Raw genomic sequence first — 20,959 nt, forward strand, 5'->3', positions numbered from 1 at the left:
CTCTGGCATGAAAAATCATTCATAGATCTGGTGTCAGGACATCTTGCTCTGGATCACAAATTTCTCTTGGGCTATATACCTACACTCCAGCTAAACTGGCTTTACTTGCTGTTCTCTGTATAAATTCTTTTTCTCTCCCTCACCCTTGTACTTGCAGTGCTCTTCCTCCTCACTTCTCTGCCTCTTACCCCTCCCCCCCCAGAATACTTTCCAGGTTCAGCTTTACTGCTATCTCCTATGAGATGACTTTCCAAATTCTTCCAAACTGTTAGTACCCCTCATCACCGTGTAATTATTTTGCATATATCCTGCATTTATTTGTCAGTTAGCAGGTGGGGAAACCCTAGTTTTTGCAGCCTGGGTCTAAGCCCTCGACAGGGATAGGCTATAAGGCTTTGCCCAAGCCTGGTTAGAGGCTTCAAGTGTGGGAAGTAAACTTACCTAGGTAGTGGGGTTTAAGCTCCGTTAAAGCATGTGCTTAAAATTCAAACTCCCAGAGGGCAAGGGCTGTCACTTCTGCATTTGTAATCCCAACATCTAGCACACTGCTAAATACACACTTGTTTAGCGCTTGATTCACTGCCGGCAGGAAGCAGGGTTCATATTGCTTTGTTTCCCTAGTGCCTAGCATAAAACACAGTAGGTGTCCCATAAATATCTAGCGGTGATTGGCCAAAAGGGGATTGTTGGTTGCCATGGGAACTCACTTCTTTTCTGCCCTTTTCTAGTGAATATAGAGGACTCTAAGGCTCTCCCCCTAAATCTAGAAGACCCTGAGTTGGGCTGGCAATCCTAGAAATGGTCCAAAGAGATGCAGTACAAATGCTCTCTGCAGGGCTTTTTCCTTCCTCCCTGCCTATTATAGGCATTAGAGCTCTGAAGGAGTTTTAGACATGATCTAGTCTAATTCTGACATTTCTTATTTGAGAAAACAGGCCCAGGGTGATCTCCCTAAACCTTGTGTCATCTCTCAAAGCCCTGAGCCTGGCCTCCCAGCCCAGCAAGTTGGGAAACCCTAGCTTATTCAGAGTCTAGCCTTCCACCTGGATGGGCTACATAAGGCCTTTCTAAGCTTGGTTGCTCACCTCAAGTGTGGGTAGTAAACAGGTAAAGGTGGTTACTTGGCTTAGGGCTTTTAAGCCGAGTTAAACCAGGGCTACTAGCTTCTTCTCCTGCTCTCTCCTCCTCCAAACCTAGGGCAAACATTTTTTTTTTTTCCAGTGCCCTGCCCTACTGTTAGACATCCAGTTCTTACGATACTGGCCATCTCACATCTGGCTTCCGGAGCTCCTGGTCTCCTGGGAGGAGGGGCAGGAAGAGCCCTAGGGAACAGAGCCCCAGCTGAGGTCATTCCGCCCCACCCTTCCCTTTCATTCCCTTCCCCCACTGGCTAGTAAATTTCCATTCTTTTTTTACCCCTAACTTGCTCCCGACCTGTAAGAGGGCACTGTGATGGTTGCGGGGATTCTAAAAAGCCTTAAGTACATGGAAGGGGCCTACTTTGGATGCCCAGGGGTTTAAACTTCAAATTCCTCGCTTCACCTTCCCCCCCCCACACCCTTTCCTCCCAGGCGGGAGGATCACAGGCTAGAGGAGAGGTTGGAGTTGAGCAGAAAGGCGAGAGAGAAAGGGGTGGGGCGGCAAAAATCGCTTCTGCCCCTGCCCCGCCTCCCCAGAATACATTCCCTCCCCCACCCCCTTCCAGTCCAGACACCGGAGTCAGGGTTTGCTAGCAAGAGAGCGAGTTTATTGTCGGGTCCAGCAGGGTGGAGGGAGGGCCAGCGCCGGTCTCGGCCAACAGTGGGGCGCCTCGAGGTCTCATGACTTCGCTCCACTTTTGAGTAAGGGCTTTGCGGGCTTTGGCATCTCCCTCCTGCCCGGAGTGGTGATGGCACTTCCATTTCTTCCGGGCTTTCTGCGCGGCTGGACCCCCCCGCCCCTTTTTCTCTCGCTCTGTCCCTAGCCTCTTGGTCATGCCCCTTTCTATACCCACCCCTAACCTACCCCCAATCACCTACTAACGCCGGGTCCCGTGAGGAAGGGCCGGTCCCCTGTCGCACGCCCCTAGACTGGGGTGGGGGCAGGAAAGAAAGAAGAAAAGGGATGGAGGGGATGAGGTCAAGAGAGCTTCCTGCTCCTCTCCCCTGGGCGCCAGGCGCCCTCGTGCCGCTCCCCCTTTGCGGGGTCGGGGGTGAGGGTCAGGTAGCCTGGGAAGAACGGAGGAGGAAGAGGAGGAGGAGGAGGAGATTGAAGGGCCCCGCGAGGGTGGGCGCTAGCAAGCCTCGTCGCGCAGCCAGCTGTTGCGGGCAACCTGGCCGGCGGAGGGTCGCGCGGATGGGCTGAACTGCAGCAGCTCGGCGATGAGCGCCTTGCAGCGCTCGGCCAGCTCGAGGCCGTCGGGGTAGAGGACGCCGCGCTTCTGGCGGCGGGGCAGGCCCGCGATGTCCGAGTCGTCGAAGGGCATGCAGCCGGTGACCATGACGTAGAGTACGACGCCCAGGCTCCACACGTCGTACTTCTTGGGGTCGTAGGGAATGCCCAGGAGCACCTCGGGAGACGCGTAGGCGGCAGAGCCGCAATAGGTGGTACTGAGGTCCGGGTAGCCGTGCGCCTGGCGTCCGAAGCCGAAGTCCGTGAGCTTGATGCGCCGCTCGTCGGGGCTCAGCAGCACGTTCTCGCATTTGAGGTCGCGGTGCACCAGATGGTGGTCATGCAGGTAGCGCACGGCGCCCACAATTTGGCCGAAAAGCTCGCGCGCCTGGGCGCCCGGGATGTGCCCGCTGCGCTGCACCACCTGCAGTAGGTCGGTGCCGGCGGCCTCCATAACGATGTACAGCTTTCCATTGCACACTTCGATGAATTCGAAGACGTGCACGATGTGCGGGTGGCGGATGCCGCGCAGGATGGACAGCTCCCGGGGCAGGAACTTGTTGACAAAGTCCGGGGGGGCTCGCCGTCGGTCCACCACCTTGATGGCCACCGTGCCCTTGTACTTCTTGGAGGTGGCCACCTTGACTTTGGAGTAGCTCCCCTCCCCGATGGTGCGGCCCAGCTTGTAGCCCAGCTCATTCAAGAGTTTGTCTCCAGACATGATGGACGGGGCGAGAGCGTCGGGAGGGTTTTCCGAATTTCGATTTGGGGCTTAACCCATGGCGCTTGGCACCCACAGACCTTGACCCCCATGTGCCCACTCCTGCCCCGGGGCCCCCCGCCGCCCTTTATCGCCCAGGTAACAATTTCCGCCTTGTGAAGTGACTGGGGGCGTCACGGGCGCCAGAGAGGCTGCCGCATGTTTCCTAGCTCTGCACGCCGGGGCCAGGTTTGTGACGTGGGTAGAAGGGGCGCACCAGGGGAGATAGAGATGCTGCTGGAGTAAGAGATGGCAAGACGACTAGACCTGGAGCCTGGTTGGACCTAAGAGGCTGGGTCCCACTGATAAACTGGGCCTTCGAGGGGTGTTGGGAATGTTATCCCTCCCTTACTTCACTCGCATCCCCAGGCTGGGTAACTATGAGGCAGCACCCCCCCCTGGCGGCCTCGGTAGGCACGATGCAAGCGATGGGGCAGGAGGCGCTGGACCTTGACCTTTAAAAGCCTGTTCAGAGCTGGAGAGTAACCTTAGAGACCAGCTGGCTAATCCAACCCCTTGTTTTACTGATGAGGAAACTAAAAGGAACTAAAACTTGTCCGGTGGGGGGTCGAGGTCAACGATGGTGCAGATCTGGGACTGGATCCCGGGTGCGCTAACTCCTAGGGTGTTCTTGGGCACCACTTAAGACCCCTAACCCAGTTATACAGAGCTGCTTCCAAATCAGATAAAAGTGCTTTGCAAAATTTAAAACGCTACTCAAAAGCCATATATTAATTACTGGCCAGCCCTTCCCTCCCGCGAGCGCAGGAGAGGTGCTGGTGGGTGTATTTCTTGCTCCACCCTCCCCTCCCCTAAGTGGAGCGTCCGTCCCTTTAAGAACCGCTTCTACGGTAGCTTCCGCCACTCTTTAGATGGCGGAGCGTGCTCGCGCCCCTTGACGCCATTTCCGGGTTCTTTCCTCTAGGTCTCTGCGGTCGGAAGTGCCTTGGGCCGGCAAGATGGCGGCATCCAAGGTGAAACAGGACATGCCCCCGCCAGGGGGCTACGGTCCCATCGATTACAAGCGGAACCTCCCCCGTCGGGGAATATCGGGTCAGTGTTTCGTGGGGGAGGCGGGGCGCGGTCGACCCCTTCCCGCTGTCTTTCTGGGGACTTCGTCCCGCTCTCACCGGCTCGAGGACTCCGGTCCCTTAGCGGATTAACCATGGCGGCCAGGTGGCCCTCAGCGGGGGGCGCGGGAGGAGGAAGGCGGTGGGAGGGGAGAGTCCCCGGCGGCCCCGGGCGCTTGGGGGCCGATGGTTCCAGTTCTGCGCCTGGACTTGCCCGCGCCACGAGCGCCCCAAGGTTGCCCTGCCCAGACGTCCAGCAGCCACCGTTGATCCCTCGGGACCACGGCCCCTCGTTCCCTCGTTCCTACCCATTCTGCAGTCGGCAAGCCTAGAAGCCTCAGAGCATTGAACGACCCAGCCAGGAGAGAAATTAGAACACAGTGTCAGAGCTCGGAGGGCGTTTAGAACATAGAGATGAATGAGTTCCAGATCTTCAGACAGTGGTGTAGTGGGCTTTTGGCTAGAGATGGAGTTTCATAGCTAAGGAGAACTAGAAAAATATTTTTTGCCTAGAGGCTTATCACACCTGAATAAGAGAATTTTAAGCAGAAATGGGAAGGAGATCACAGATCATCCTGAGGTCCATGTTTAGATCTTTAAACCTGGGGAAATACCTCAGAGGTCATTTGGTGAGGTGAGGAAACTGAGACTTATAGAGTGTAATATATATAAAATATATGTGTGTGTATGTTCATGTATATATGGTCGAATATATGTACACATATATACGTGTGTATATGTATATACTTACTAGCTATATGTATATATGTGTATACTCAAGGTCACACAACTGTTCTCTTGTCTCTAAATCCATTGTCTTTTAAAAATTTTTATTTATTTTTATTTTTTATACATTATAGGGCACTGCCACTCATTAGTGCTCAACTTAAGACCTATCCCTGTGAGGTATTATCCTATCTCTGTATCCTGCAGTGGATTTCTCCTTTCACTGTATCTGCCATTCATTTGGAGATGACTGCATGTGTATCAGCCTAGCTAACTAGCTACTATAGGAAATACAGCTAGTAGTGCAATATAGGAAGATAAGTAACAGGCATGCAGGGTGGTGCATGCAGTGGATAGAGAGCAATGGACTTGAAATGGGAAAGACCTGAGTTCAGATCCCACCTCAAGACATTTGGCTGTGTGAACCCTGAGCAGGTACCTCTCATTCTGTTTCCTCACCTGTTGTTGTGAGAATAAAATGAGATGCTAATTGTAAAGTGATTTGAAAACCTTAAAACACTATGTAAATGCTGATGTTGTTCATAACAGCAGAAAAGACCAGTAATTCTTGAGAAAAAATACGCAAGAGAGACAGCAATAAAAACATTAGATAGACGTCTGATACAAGCACAGTGAAATTGAGACTAACATAAGGTGGTGAATTTGACTTTGTAAGTCATCTCTATGCAGATGACTCTCAGGTCTACCTAGCCCTGGTTTCTCTTTTGAGTGTCTCTGTTACCAGCTGTATTAGACATTTCAAGCTGAATGTCCTGTAAGACTCTCACAATCAGCATGTCTAAAACAGAATCCATTCCTTCTAGTTATCCATGTTTTCCACCTTGGAGTCGTCATTGACTTTTACTTCCATACTCTCTTTCAGGTCTTCTCCTTTGTTGTTGTTTCATTCATGTCCCACTCTTTGTGATCACATTTGGGATTATCTTGGCAAAGGTACTGGGGTGGTTTGCTAGTTCCTTCTCTAGCTCATTTTACAGATGAAGATCTGAGCCAAACAGGGTTAAGTGACTTGCCTAGGGTCACACTGCTAGTAAGTGTGTGGGGGCTGGATTTGAACTCAGCAAGATGAGTCTTTCAGGGGCAGTTAGGTGGCGCAGTGGATAGAGCACTGGCCCTGAAGTCAGGAGGACCTGAGTTCAAATCAGGCCTCAGACCAAACACTTTACACTTAATAGCTGTGTGACCCTGGGCAAGTCACTTAACCCCAGTTGCCTTAAAAAAAAAAAAAAAGATGAGTCTGATTCCCCTCTCAGTGTACTATGGCGCCACCTAGCATCCCTGTTCCTCTTATTTCCACTCCTAGCCACCATCCTAGTTTCATGCCCTCATCACCTCAGTATTTGGGCCCTTTGTCTTTTCGTTGTTCATTCCGTACCAAACCCCAGACTTGTATTCCTCTCATCATTTACTGCAGTCCCTCTTACATGCTGCTGAATAAAGCTAGAGGAGTCATACAACTGGGCTGACCAAGGTGTGGCCTACACATATTTGTTATCTAACCTCAATTGAGTCCTCACTGTAGCAAGGCAATCCTCTTTATTTCTTACTAATGAATTTCCTCTCACAGTCCTCATCAAATCTCTGCTCAGGTCTTCCAGACCTTCCTCTCCTCCTCTCTCAGATGACAACTTTGCCTCTTTACTTAGAAAATTGAGGCCATTTGCTGTGAGTTCCCTCACCTCTTCTCCTTCCCCTCTCTTCTTAAAGCCACCTGACATCATCCTCTGTTCTCTTTTCCTTTCCTCTACTCTCTGCTAATGAGGTGGCTCCTTTCCCCAAGGCTTAACCTCCATGTGTGCCCTTGTCCCATCCTTTGCCCTCCAGCTAATTGCTTCTCATTTGTCAGCCTCCTCTGTCTAGTCTTTACCCTTTTCCTTTTTACTACTGCCTTCAAACTGCTTGCCTAATGCCTATGCCCAGGTCTGTTCCATCTTTAGAAGTCCTTCACTAGGCTCTACCATTAGAGCTTCCCAATTAGTTACTTCTCAGCCAAAATTCTTAAGCTATCTGAACCAGGTGCCTTAATTTCCTCTCCTCTCCCACTCCTCATGCCATTTCATTTTGTCCCTTTTGACTCCAAACATCTCTCTAAAGTTAACAGTGATCTAATTGCCAAATCTGGTGGTGTGGTCTTAGGCCAATTTGACTGGACCATCAAGTGTGTTTAATGTTTAAGAAGGGTAGAATAGGTCCTGATTGTGAAAAGTTTTAAACACTTGACAGAAAAGTTTATGTTTGAACCTAGAAGTAATAGACAGCCACTTGCGGGGTGGGGTGGGGAAGGGGGGGGAAGAGAGAGATTTTGTGTGTGTGTTGTGTATGTGTGTGTGGGGAAGGGGGGGGAAGAGAGAGATTTTGTGTGTGTGTTGTGTGTGTGTGTGTGTGTGTGTGTTGTGTTACCTGCCCTGGTCAGATCTGAACTTAAGAAAATCATTTTGGCAGCTGTGTGGAGGATGGGTTGGAGTGCAGAGAGAGTTGGGAAGGAAACCAGTTATTTAGGTGAGAGGTGAGGGAAGGACTTGAATGCTGATGATAGCTGTATGAGTAGAGAGAGAAGGAGAACCTGTCTGAGAGATGTTACAGAGAATGATTGGTCACCTGGGACAAGTGAAGAGTCAAGGATGATGATGAAGTTTCAGGCCTGTATGCTTGAAGGGGGTGGGGGGGAGGGTACCCTACGTAGCCATAGTTAAGTTCAAGTGTGCTTGGGCAGAAGGGACTGAGTTCTCTTTGGGGCTTGTGGATCCTTGCAGAACATTCATTTCAAAAAAGTCCAATAGGCAGGCTTGTGATTCGGAACTGAAGGCAAGGAATAGAGCTTTTTCAAGTAGTTTGAAAGTGAAGAGAGATAGAAGGTTCCTTTTTTTGCTTTTTGGTAAGGCAGTTGGGGTTAAGTGACTTGCCCAGGGTCACACAGCTAGTAAGTGTCAAGTGTTTGGTCTGAGGTCAAATTTGAACTCAGGTTCTCCTGACTTAAGGGCCAGTGCTCTATCCACTGCACCACCTAGCTGCCCCCGAGATAGAAGGTTCTTGAGGGTAGGGTCCTTGTCTAAGGATATTATTCATAGGCAATTAGAGCTAGAAAGGAGAATTTCAGAGATCCACGTAACCTAAACTCCTTTTATAGATAAATAAACTTAGGTACAGAGGTGTTTAGTGAAGGGCCTGTGTCCACTTGGCAGCTCCGTGGTACAGTGGGGTAGGTAGAGCACTGGGCCTGGAGTCACAAAGACCTGAGTTCAAATGTAACCTCAGACATTTACTGCTGTGTAACCTTGGGCAAGTCTCTTAACCTCTCTTTGCTTCAGCTGTAAAATGTGGGTAATAGCATGTCTCACAGGGTTGTTGTGAAGATCAGATGAGCTGTTTGTAACAAGTACCAAGCACGATGCTTGACACATAATAGGGGCTATATAAATATTCATTTCCTCTCCTCCTTCCCTCACCACAAGGGACATTTGTGGAGTTTAGGGGAAGGAGCAATGCATTTGGGGTCCACTGTCCCCATGGTTTCCCTGTATACTTAGAGCTTAGCAATGTACCTACCACATTGTAGGCACTTAATATATTATTACATTTTACTCTTAGAATATTTAGCTTCCCTCCTTCAAAGCTCAGCTGAGGTGCCATCTCCTTCCACATGAGGGCTTTGCTGATATTCCTCCCTACCCCATCTCTAGTCCTTGAAATTACTTTGTATGCCTTGTTATATACTTTTTATTTACTTGTGTGGGGTCAAGAAAAGTGAGACACAACCAAACAACAACAAAATTTACAAATGCGTGTGCGTGTTTAAACTTGATAGAATTGTAAGCTCCTCAAGAGCAAGTGACTTTTAATTTTTTTTTCCTCTTATGTATCTTCATTTCCTACTTGTTGTTAAGCTCATTAGGGGTTTTCTTCGCAAAGATATTGAAATAGTTTGCCATTTCTTTCTCCAGCTCATTTTACAGTTAAAGAAACTGAGGCAAACAGGGTTAATTAAGTGCCTTGCCCACAGCTAGTAAGTGTCTGAGGCCAGATTTGAGCTCAGGGAGATGAGTCTTCTGGACTGTAGGCCCGACACACTGTCTACTTTGTCCAGCACTTACTAGGTGCTTGATAAATGTTTGCTGATAATAGGTATCATTGAGACTTGGTGAATGAAACTCATAACATAAATTTGGATATGGAAGGAGATGCCTTGTTCTGAGAGATCAGAATAAGATTTTAAAGGGTTCAGAGTAGCATTACATATTTAAAAAGTTACATTCTTGGGGAAATCCAGGAGCCAGAGGAGAGGAGAAGCTTGGTAGAGAGCCTTTCCAGTGAGGATTAGTGGAAGGAAAAACAGTAATATTGTTAGGGTAATACACTGAACACTTCTTGTGTAGGAGGAAATAGAGAAGGATTTTTGTCCGTGAGATATAGGATAGCTTCCTATATATCTGCTGAAGTCCTTTCTGCCAGAAGCAGAGCTGCTGATAAATTGTTAACTTCTCTTAATGATAATTTCATTCTTCAAAAGTTAGATGAAACAACAGGTGAACTGTTTTTCTGGACTTAATTTGGACCAATAAGGAGGGATTAGTTGTTGAAGTAGAAGTGGTGGAGACCTTAATACTGCAAATGACTACTCCAAATGAGAATGTCTGCTGGAAACAGAAAAAAAAAAAGTTATGGTCTGATGCACACCCTAGATTTAGGAGGAGTTAGGTTTTCAAGGAGTTCAGAGGAGCTAGGATTCAGTGGCCTAACCTTTACAGGGAGAGTCAGCAGGACAAGAGGGATGAAAATGAAAAAAGAAGTTGTAATGACACAAACAAGGGATTCCTATGAGGAAGAACAGAATGACTATTTATTTTCTTTTTTCTTAGGGAATTGGGATTAAGTGACTTTCCCAAGTCACACAGCTAGTAAGTGTCAAGTGTTTGGTCTGGGGCTGGATTTGAGCTCAGGTCCTCCTGACTTCAGAGTCGGTACTCTATCCACTGCACCACCTAGCTGCCCCCAGAATGACTTTTTTAAAAAAGCCTTTTTTGAGGAGCATTTTTTTTTTCAGCCTTTAAAAAAAGTGACCATTATCTCTCTTGACCCCCACAGTAGTCTGTGATATTGATGTTTTGGATGTTATCATCCTCATCATACCAAAGATGAGACTGAGAAAAGTTAAATGACGTATCCACAGGTCTCCAAGATAGCCAGGAAGTGTCAGAGGTGAGATTCCAACCTAGGCCTTCCTGGCTCTAAATCCCCTGCTACACCTGTTACTGCTAGGCCATAGGGTCTCCCTGGAGGTTGATTTTGAAAGAGATGTACTCATGGACTCTTTCAGCAAAGCATTTGGCAAAATCTCTCTCTTTGCTGTAATTGTGGACAAGATGAAGTGGTGTGGGTAGATGATAGTATAAATAGGTGGATTCAGAACAGGGAACTCATCAAATAATTTAGATGTTTAAAAAATGTAGAGAAGGAAGAAAACAAGGACAGGTTGCTTAGGACAGGTGACAAATGCAAAACTCAAGTGTAGCCTGAACCAGATTAAAATGGAATTGAGAAATGTTTAACAAAATAAATAATAATACAGTACAACATAGATGATGTTAATGTATGGTTTTCTAAGTCAGTCTGTGGCTTGCAGGGATATCTATTTGAGTTTGACACCACTGAATTGGGATGAGTGTAAAAGTGCACAGTCCTATTAGAATGTGGCAACTAAGGCCACAACTTTTTTAGGTGGATGGAACTATGAAAATAAGGCTGAACTACCAGACTTTTGTAGGAAGGAGAGTGATTTATGGATTAGGAAGTATAGCCCCAAAATGGCCTAATGTAATTGGAGCCCACGATAAGGAGGTGTGTGGTAAGAGAGTACCTAGGCAGTCTTTACTGGTTCAAGTCACCAGGCCTGGAAAAATGAGATCCCAGGGCAGTGCCACACATGGTAGATATGTATGGGATTGCTGAGGTGCTTTCAGGATCTGTGAAGAATTTGTGGGAAAAGGAGAGAGAGCAAGCACTCTAGAGATGGGCAGCCAGATTTTCAGAAAAGAGTAGAGTGTGGGCTCTTTACACTGTAATAGCTTGGTGAGGTTGATCTCTATTCCTGGCAGAATTCTGTCCAAGGAGTCTTAAGTATCTAGAACAGCTAAGTGGTGATCACTGAAAAGTCCGCTCGGTTTGATTCAAGAACAAGTCATACTTTGCTGCAGTTGCTATCGGTTTTGCTTATTTTGTTACAAGGAAGGGCTTTTTAGGGTGATGGGGTTTGTGTGGAGATGATTGTGATATAAAAACTAAAGTCACCAGCTGAGCTCATTATTTAAAAAGAAAGAAAACAGCAGCAACCAAACAACTCCACCTTGGTTTCCTTTCTTGATGAATTACTAGACCGGTAGGTTGGGGGAGCCCTGTAGACATAGTATATAAACCTAGCTTGCAGCAAAGCTCTTGGCAAATGGCTCCTGCTCTTCTTCTGGAAAGGATGAAGAGATACGGGTAAAACACTTAATAAAGTTTGTTAGGGATTCAGACCTGTTTGAGTGAATGGAGCCAAAGTATTAGTGTATTAATGGGTTGATGCCAGCTTGGAGGGATGTTGAGCTATTTCTGTGAATTTGTTCTCATCTTGTCCTTCACCTAGAATGCCCAGCTTCCCCCTCTCAGAACCTATTTCCTCATCTGTTAAATAGGGATCAGTTAGTTCACATGCATTTATTGTTGGGAGTTAGGATGCATGCTGCTAAGCTCTCCTGTTGGGGAACCTGAAGCTGAGCTTGAGGTTGACTGGTGGCTCCTCTGAGGTCCTGAGTTCTGAGCAGCAGTATGGCTAAAGCCCATTGGGTGCTTGTGCTAAGGCTAGAGGCAATGAGGAATGCCCTGGAAGGAGAGGGCCGCCAGGGCTGCTTAAGGAGGGGTGACTTAGCCCAGGTTGGGAAAAACAGAGCTAGTTAAAGCTCCTGTTCTGAGCAGCCTTGGCATTGACCCAGGAGTGAGACCCAGGCTCAACTGAACAATAACCAATTCCAGACATTTATTAAGTGATTGTCTCAGTTTCCAGGTATGGTGCTGCTAGGCACTGGGCGTATCAAGGCAAAAAAACTCAAAACTGCTCCTGCCCCCAAAGACCTCCTAGAGTTTGTTGGAGGAGATGATGTACATAAATAAGTTTATATGAAATAATTTCAGGGTAAATTCTTTGGATGGACGGTACTAGCATAGGAGTGGGTAAGATCAGGAAAAGCTTCATGTGGAAGGTGTTCCTTGAGCAGAGTTTTGAAGGAAACAGAAGATTCTAAGAAACAGCAGTGCTGTGGGAGTGCATTCCAGGCATGGAGGAAGCTGATAATAACAATAGTGATGATGATAGTAATAATAACTAACTTTATGTAGTGCCTACCATGTGCCAGGAGCTTTATAAATATTGTCTCATTTGATCCTCACAGCAACCCTCTGAGGCAGGTGCTGTTATTATCCCCATTTTACACTTGTGGAAACTGAGGCAGACAGCAGTCAAGTGACTTGCCCAGATACGCTAGAGCATATATGATGCCAGATGGAACTCTGGTGTTCCTGACTTGGCTTACTGATTTTTTTTTTTTTTTGGCCCATCCACTTTGCCATCTAGCTGCCTAGTCCAGTGCAAAGGTGCAGAGACTATTTGCATGGTGTGTTAGATAGAGACTTAGCCTGGGTGTCAGCAAGATCTGGGTTCAAGTCCTGCCTCTGACAAATTCTAACAGTTTTCATGAGTAAAGAAGGCAGTTTACTCAACTTTTTAATGCATCAGGCATCTTAAAATACAGATGAATTGATGATTGGCTTTAGTGGAGGAATTTATTGCTGGGAGTTTTCTACACTGATGAAGTCTAGACCAAAAAAAAAATCACTATCCATATTGAGAGTTATGAGAACCAAATAGGTGATAATGTGAAGTAGGTAAATTTTCTGTTCAATGACTTCTCTCTCTCTCTCTTTTTTTTTTTGGTGAGGCAGTTGGGTTTAAGTGACTTGCCCAGGGTCACCCAGCTAGTAAGTGTCAAGTGTCTGGTCTGAAGCCGGATTTGAACTCAGGTCCTCCTGACTCCAGGGCCGGTGCTTTATCCACTGCACCACCTAGCTGCCCCTAAATGGGTGATAATGTGTTGAAATCATTTCATAACCTTCAGGTGCCAACTATTATTATTAAATTAAGATCTTGCGCCCTTTTGACATTTATATTCTGTGATGTTCTAAGGCCTTTCTATACTAATAGGTCTTGTCCCCCTCTGATGTTATTTTCTATGTTCTAAGGGCCCTTCTACCATGACACTGGGATTCTAAGACACCTTCCTTCTTTTACTAGCCAAAGGCATGTCAACAGAAACATGTGCCTGCCTGTCTTGGGCTCTAATATGAAGACCAGAATCTGTTCATGCCTTCCCTCCCTCTCTTCCCTTCCAGGCTATAGCATGTTTGCCATTGGCATTGGGACGCTACTGTTTGGCCATTGGGGCATGATGAAATGGAACCGAGAACGAAGGTATGGGCCTGATCTTCCGTTGCCTGCACTGGTTATACAGCATGCTCTGGGAAGTTGTCTGGTAGGAATCAGATGCTGGTCAACTGTGACTGGCTCATGTCACAGTCTGACTGCTGAAATGTTGAGGTTGTGACCACAGGTTTGATACCTGTAAAGGCCATTAGCTGTCCTGTGTTCATTGACTTCAGATATCACTTGCAATTTCTCCCTGTTCTTCCCCTCCCTCCCTGCGGTTTCCAACTGTCCCTCCTTCTTCCTCCAATCCTACTATATGTGACATTGAATAAATTGTTTTCTCTTTCTGGCCTCATTTTTCTTTGTAAAAATGAGGAAATTTGACGTAGTTTATCTCTAAAGGACCCTTCCACCTATCAGGTTAGATGTGGTTTCCCCACCTATGTCCCCAGACCATTTATTTGCACCTTCTGGGCCCAGGGCCTAGCCCTAGCTCTTCTCTCTGGGTATGTCCTACTGAAATAAGGAACAAGACCTTGAAATGTGGAGGACTCTGACAGCCTCTCCTTAGCACTGGGGAGCAAGCTTGTTTGTATACGGTCTCCTGATAATGGTCTGGAGCAACCCCTGCAGATACAGGATTGTTGAGATAGTCTCTAGGTACTTTGGATCCAAGTGAGCACCAGCAGCTCACGTTGAGAGATAGAATCTGCCTGTGACTTGCATTGAATACAAAGTGAATTCCTTTCTCCTAGCTGATGTGAATTTGACATTTAACATTCAATGATCTCTAATTTTGTTTGCTATGCCACACAAGTATCACCAGGAATTGTTTTTCCTATGTCATGGGATCTGAACCAAATCCCTTGGGTACAAATGTGTGTGGTAGGAGTGGTATCTGCTTTACATGGGCTGGGTTGTGTTCCTTTTAAGAGGCCAAAGAGGCCGCTCTTGGGATTTAGTTGTTCTGGAGGACCAATGCTTGAAGCATTGGTTTGGCTTCCTTGTCATCTGAGGAAACCTCTAGTTGCTACTTACTGGATAATGTGGGGCCATATCATCACCCATTATCTAGAGTTACACATTGCCCATTATTGGGTGATGCAAGGTTCTCCCTTTAACAAGATGGGTAGTATGCAGGAAGGTTCTGTTTTTAAATGGAAATGGTATGTTCTGTGTTCTGTTTCTCAGGCTGTTCATGAATAGATCATAACTTTGTCATAATGGGCCTAGATTTCTTGTCCCACCCTACTGTCCTGCCTCTTTTGCTAGACCAGTGGTCCCCTGCCTGTAAAGACTAGGCTTTCCAGGAATGCCATTTTGCCTGGTTTACTGACAGTTCTGCCTACTATAAGAGAAGCATGTACAACTGGACCTTGTCACCCGTTATTCCAATAATGGGGAATACACTGAAGGGTGGCATTTCCTCACAGTGGACCAAATGGCTGCCTTGTGCAAGAGCCTTGAGGGTTGAGGCAGATAAGATCTTTCTTTATGTTGATTTATGGGGAGTGACCACTGACTTGAGTGGCCCAGGGTCTGGAGAAAACAGAGTTGGGCAGTTAAAGGTTCTCTTTGGGGTCAGAAGTAGTAGAAGAATTTTGCTGATGCCTCCCATGGCCTACAACTGTTTGTGGGACATGTTATTGCCCATTAGAGATAATCCTAAACCCTCTGACAAGTTAATGCTCTATGGGAAAGTTAAAGATTGAGGACTAGGTCCATCATTGATCTGGACAGAGGGGCTGTGATGCTGTTTTGTGTTAGGCACAGTAACTTTCAGAGGTGTTCTTATTGGTTCAATGGCATGTGATTCTTTTAAGGAGGGGGCAGTTGCTTCTGTTTAATGATGCTCCTCATGCCAGTCATAGTGTCTGCCTTTGAAAGATCAGTGTGGCAAGATCCTGCATGATCCTCAACCTGCCTTTAATGGGCAGATAGATTAGATTATATTGGCTCTCTTCCCCCAAGAGATTTGTCTTTACTGCGCTTCATCTTTTTTTTTACATCAAAAAGTTATATTTACTAAGACGGTAGAGCAGGAACCAATAGGGGGCCGCCGGGTGGCACGGTGACTAGAGCGCTGGGCCTGGAGTCAGGAAGACTCACTCATCTTCCTAAGTTCAAATCGTGCCTCAGATACTCACTGGCTGTGTGACCTTGGACAAGTCACTTAACCCTGTTTGCCTAATCCAGTGGAAAAGGAAATGGCAAACCACTCTAGTAGTTTGCCAAGAAAACCCCAATGGGGTCATGAAGAGTTGAACATGACTGAACAACAAATAGCAAGGACCAGAGTTCAGTGACCTCCCAAACCAGAATCCCAGTCCTCTAACACCTTCCCCTATTATGTCCATTGTTGCTGGGTTTACCAAAGCCTTCCTCAAGAATGGCTCCTCACTGGGATTGGTTGTTGGGTCTACCAGCAGATTTGGCTGTGGGTCCAGTTGTGGCTCTTCTGACTTTTTGAGTTCACAGAGTTGTAAATGGGTCTGTTTTTTCTCTCGTACTCATTAACCTAAAATCAAGAAAGAATATACACAAAGGGACAAAGAGAAATAGTGTTGCAACCATATGGTGGCCGGAGCAGGGAGATAAGCATTGACTACTGTTGCTGTCATACAGTTGTTCTGGATATGGTATTTCAGTGCCACTCAAGTCAACTACCATGAGAGCCAAGATCAGAGTTCTTACAGAACATATTCTTCTCTCTTATGGGTTGTCTTGTACCTTTGCCTATGATCAGGACACTGCTCATGGTTAAAAAGGTCTGAGGTGGTCCTGTTGCCATCACTTTTGCTAGGTTTTCAGAGACTCTTGAAATAGTAGCTTTCCAGTTTGAACTATACTATTCATATCTTTTAACCCAGTTCACTACTAGGCTTATAGTTCAGAGAGACCAAATAAAGAGGGAAATTATTCAGATGAACAAAATGTTTACATCAGCATTTTTTGTTATAACAGAAATAGAAACAAAGGCGGAGCCTCTCAGTTGGGAATGGCTGAACAAATTATGGTGAATGAACATAATGGAATATTATTGTTCTGTAAGAGAGCATGAAAGGGATAAGAAACTTGAGAAAACTTGTATGAATTGATACAGGGTAAGTAAGTAGAACTAGAAAAACCATTTTTACTTTAGCTAAAACATTGTAAAAGGAATAGGGTTTTGAAAGACTTAAATCTGATCATTACAATGATTAACCATATGATGAATCTTATACTAACTCCTACCTTTTGTGATAGAACTAGTCAGTCAGAATCACAGAAAGAGGCATACATTTTCTTACAAGGGCAACGTGTGAATCTGTTTTGCTTGACTGCACTTATTTGTCAGAAGGGAGGGCATTTATTGTGTTTGTTTGACTGGGAAGGTATAGGGAAGATGACTGTATTCCCTGATTTAGAGTCATCATCAGAAAAATACTAGTGGTAAAAAGATGGGTTTTTCGTTTTGGTAAGAAGCTTGGGGTCATTGAAAGCATCGTGGAATTTCTCAAATATAATTTAGCCAGCTTTCTTTTTCCTATGTAATTCTGAATCTGGACCCACATCTGTCTGCAGTTTATGTCCAAGATGCTATATATGGGCTTGCCACTTAATTGTTAATTGTATATCTGAGCTATAAGCATTCTTCATCTACTTGTTTTTTCCTGTTGAACTCTTTTAGGTGACTGTAAATTTCATTTGTAAGACTGCAGTGTTTATGCTAACTGTATCAAGTCCTGAATGTCATTTGCAAAGAAAAGCCAGGAGGACATCTACTGTTCAGATTATGCTAGACATTTCCTATAACAGTGGGGAAGACCTTTGAGCATATATCTTGTTTTATGTATCACTGTCAATCAGAGAGTCATTGAACAAAGTCACCTTTGTTGTATCTCTGAAGAATCTATATGATCTAAACATATGCATGGGAAATGTCTTTGTTGAAGAGCCTGGGAGGCTACATTTTGCTCTACTAAATCAAATACTTTTTTATAATTAACAACAATAAACACTGTAGGATTTTATTCTCTGGACATGTCAGTGATGTGACATTAAAGATGTCTGTTATGGGTTTTTTTCTTTTGAAATATTTTATTAATGCTCTGTTTTGACATCATTGTCATTTCCCAATGACCCCTTTCCACTTTGTAGAATACTCCATGTAGTAAATGAGTTTAGTCAAGCAACACAAATCAACACATTGGCCATGTTTGAAAATGTGTGCTTTATTCCATAGTCTTACCACCTCTCCTGAGAAATAAGAGGAGTGCTTGTTATCAGTCTTCTGAAGTCACTGTTGAACACTGCATTCATCAGAGGTCTTAAGTCTTTCACTGATATTTTCCTTTACATTATTGTAGTCATATAAATTATCCTCTTGATTCTGTTTATTTTGCTCTGTGTCAATTCATACAAATCTCAAGTTTCTCTGAATTCTTTATAGTTGTCATTTTTATGGTGTTATAGTATTCTTCTACATTCATATACTATTACAATTTGTTGAGCCATTACCTAGTTGATGGGTACTTGTTTTCCTTCCACTTCTTTGGTATTACAAAAAAATATGTTATACAAATTGGTAAAGACATATATGGTGAGTGATGGAAATAGTCAATGTTGGAGGAGTTGTGGAAAGACAGGTACTCTAATGCATTGTTGGTGGAGCTGATTTTGTACGACTGTTCTGGAAAGCAATTTGGAATTATGTGAATGTAACTAAAATGTCCATACTTTTTGACCCAGAGAATTCACTGCTAGACATTCTCCAAGGAGGTCATTAAGAAAAAGAAAGGCTCCATAAATACCAAAATATTTATATAGGAGCACTTTTAGTGGTGGCAAAGAATTGGAAATGAAGTAGATGTCCGTTGATTGGGGAATGGCTAAACAAAATTGTGGTATGTGAATGTAGTGAACTGTTAGGAAACAGTGGATATGATGAATATGGAGGAGCATGGAAAATTTTACATGAACTTATGCAAAGTGATGTTAGCAGAGCTGGGAAAACCATATATACACAATTCAAACGATGGAAATAGAACAACCACCACAAAATAATAGGAACGGAATGTTGTAACATAGAACAAGTTTGGTTTTAAAGATATGAGAAGATACTTCCCTTGAACCGTTTGTAGAATGGTGGTGGTCTGTGGATGTGGAATCTGCTGGAAGGGATTTCAGAGATTATTTGTTTTGACCTCATCATTTTCCAGTCTCTTGGAATTAGTAGTCCATCACCCCAGACTTGCTGTAATGGGCTTCTAGCTAACTTCCTGGTTAGAGGTCTAAGATATCACTTCCTCCTCCCAAAGGGGTGGGGTGGGGTGGGGGGATGGGGTGGTGGTGTGGTGTCTCTCTGCTCTGGCTTTATCTTTAGTTCTTAGGACTGAGGCCTTACATGAGGCCATACTTCTATTGGGAGACATCAGGGCAGCCCTTGGCACCTAACTCTCTGCTTGTGTTTGCTCTAGACGTTGGCTGATTGAAGACTTGGAAGCCCGAATTGCATTGATGCCACTGTTGCAGGCAGAGGAGGATCGGAGGTAGGAAGCCCTCGAAGTGGGTTTAGGAGAAGAGGCCCACAGGGGGCGGGAGTCTCTTCAGGACTGTGGGAGGATTCTGGCAGAAGAGAAGAGCCAGAGATGTGGTAGGTATCCTCAGCACAGTTGAGAAGAAGGCTCGATGTAGGGATTTCTCTTTTGTTACCCTGGAAGAATGAATCTGTGCCCACTATCAGTTATTTTGCCTTTGATTGGCTAAATTTATCTAACCAGTTCTGAGATCTTGATGTCACCTAGTGTGAGACTTTCAGATTTTACTGGCTTTGTTTCTTCCCTTCTGTGGATTGTAGGCACAGAATGTGGACAGGGCTGGAAAATACAAAGAAAATTCTTTCTGTCCCTCTGGACTCCCAGAGAACAGGGATTCAGATACTGCCCACTTGCCTCCCTTAGGAACTATATCAATCTATCTTTCCCACAGAGGACAGGTAGAAGGATAAGCTGACTGACCAGGTTTAGACACCCCGTTCTCTACCAATTCTCCCGGATTCCCCATACACCGATCATTTTAAGGGACTCGCAATACCATGTTAGTCTGGGGCTGTAGCTTCTAACTTTTGTCTGTTTACCTGAAGGAAGCTGCGTATGTTGAGAGAGAACCTGGAAGAGGAAGCTGTAATCATGAAAGATGTTCCTGGCTGGAAGGTTGGTCCCTTTAGGTGGGGTGGGAGGATCTAGAAGTTTAATTTTATGTAGCCTTGGGCAAATCCTTTATTCTTTCTGGACCGGTGTTTTTGTTTATAGATTGTTGATGTCAAAAAAGATGATGTCTCAAATCCCTCCTAGCTCTGACAATTCTGTGTTCTAAGAGTTCTCCCAGCTCTGACATTCTAGGTTCTGAAGGCCCTCCCTGCTCTGTCGTAGACTGTGTTCTTAGGGCCCTCCCAGCCTGGCAGTCTGTTCTGTTAATATTATTTTACAGAGGAGGGAACTGAGAAGTGATTGGCCCAAGATTACACTGCCAGTTTTGTGGTGGTGTTGGAACTAGGTTTCATGACTCCCAAACTGGTTTTTTTTTTCCCCCTCAACAGCAGCCATAAGAGAGAAGAGAGGCAAGGAAGTCAGTGGGGCTAAGGATTGAGTGAGATTCAGAGAATCATAGATGTAGAGCTGGCAAGGACCTGAGGGGTCATTGTGTCTCCTGTCGTCCTCCCCCCAGTTTTACAGGTGAAGAAACATTGGCCCAGAGAGAATAAATGAGCTGCGCAGGGTGATCCAGAGGGTGAGCAGCTCAGCTGGGATTTGAACTCAGGTCCTCTGACTCCAAATCCAGCAGAGTTTCAGAGATGCTTATTAGGACCCCTTGGTAAACCAGGGGAGTAGGGACGTCCACCAGCTGTAGTGTAGACTCCTACCAGTTGGTGTCTCTTTTGGGCTGGAGGCTGGTAACATTCGCCTGAGTTTGGTGGGCGTAGAGTCACGTATATAAGCAGTCCTTGGTTGGGGGCCAGTTATCTTCCACGGAGGTTTGGGACTCACAGTAATGGCTTTTTCTCCCCAGGTGGGTGAGTCTGTCTTCTATACTACCCGATGGGTGCCTCCAACTGTGGGTGAGCTGTACAGTCTCCGGACCAAGGAGGAGCGGATCCACGCTAACTATGGCTTCATGTGGTACACGTAAAGGTGCACCAAGGCCTGTCCGTCCCTCGGAGAGATTAAAGGTTCACTTGGAAATCTCTGTGTGTTTATGTGTGTTGGGGAGAGGGAGGGGCTTATGTCCATTTAAGGGCCACCTGCCTTCCTGTTATGGTGGAAACCCACACCTTGCCCGCCCCCTCCCCCTGCCTCAGGGACCACATTTGCTCAATCCTGGAGTCATCATTAATATTTCCCCCAGATGAAACACAGCTCGTGCTGATGAACATTGGGTTATGCTTCCCTCATTTTTGAGGACAATGAAAGAGAGGTCTTCTCCCTACTCTGTTACACCCTCTGTGCTTACTCTTGGTCTCCTGACTGTAGTGGGCTTCAGTGTGTGTAAGGACTGTACTAAGCACCTCTGGCAAGC

At 45.7% G+C, this 20,959-nt stretch overlaps 2 protein-coding genes across 2 annotated transcripts; one reads left to right on the top strand and one right to left on the bottom strand.

The window, feature by feature from the left end:
* Window positions 1–1,758: 1,758 nt before the first annotated feature.
* Window positions 1,759–20,625, top strand: NDUFA13 (NADH:ubiquinone oxidoreductase subunit A13). The gene is made up of 6 exons (XM_027851265.1): window positions 1,759–1,841; window positions 4,056–4,183; window positions 13,369–13,447; window positions 18,862–18,933; window positions 19,527–19,596; window positions 20,453–20,625. Exons 2-6 carry the CDS (start codon window positions 4,090–4,092, stop codon window positions 20,570–20,572), a joined length of 435 nt encoding a protein of 144 aa, XP_027707066.1. The 5' UTR covers window positions 1,759–1,841; window positions 4,056–4,089; the 3' UTR covers window positions 20,573–20,625.
* On the bottom strand, window positions 2,273–3,223 carry TSSK6 (testis specific serine kinase 6). The gene has a single exon (XM_027851264.1). It carries the CDS (start codon window positions 3,089–3,091, stop codon window positions 2,273–2,275), a length of 819 nt encoding a protein of 272 aa, XP_027707065.1. The 5' UTR covers window positions 3,092–3,223.
* Window positions 20,626–20,959: the final 334 nt, after the last annotated feature.

Source organism: Vombatus ursinus, unplaced genomic scaffold (genome assembly GCF_900497805.2).
Source record: "Vombatus ursinus unplaced genomic scaffold, bare-nosed wombat genome assembly UNPS02009173.1, whole genome shotgun sequence".
In the NCBI taxonomy this organism is placed as follows: domain Eukaryota; kingdom Metazoa; phylum Chordata; class Mammalia; order Diprotodontia; family Vombatidae; genus Vombatus; species Vombatus ursinus.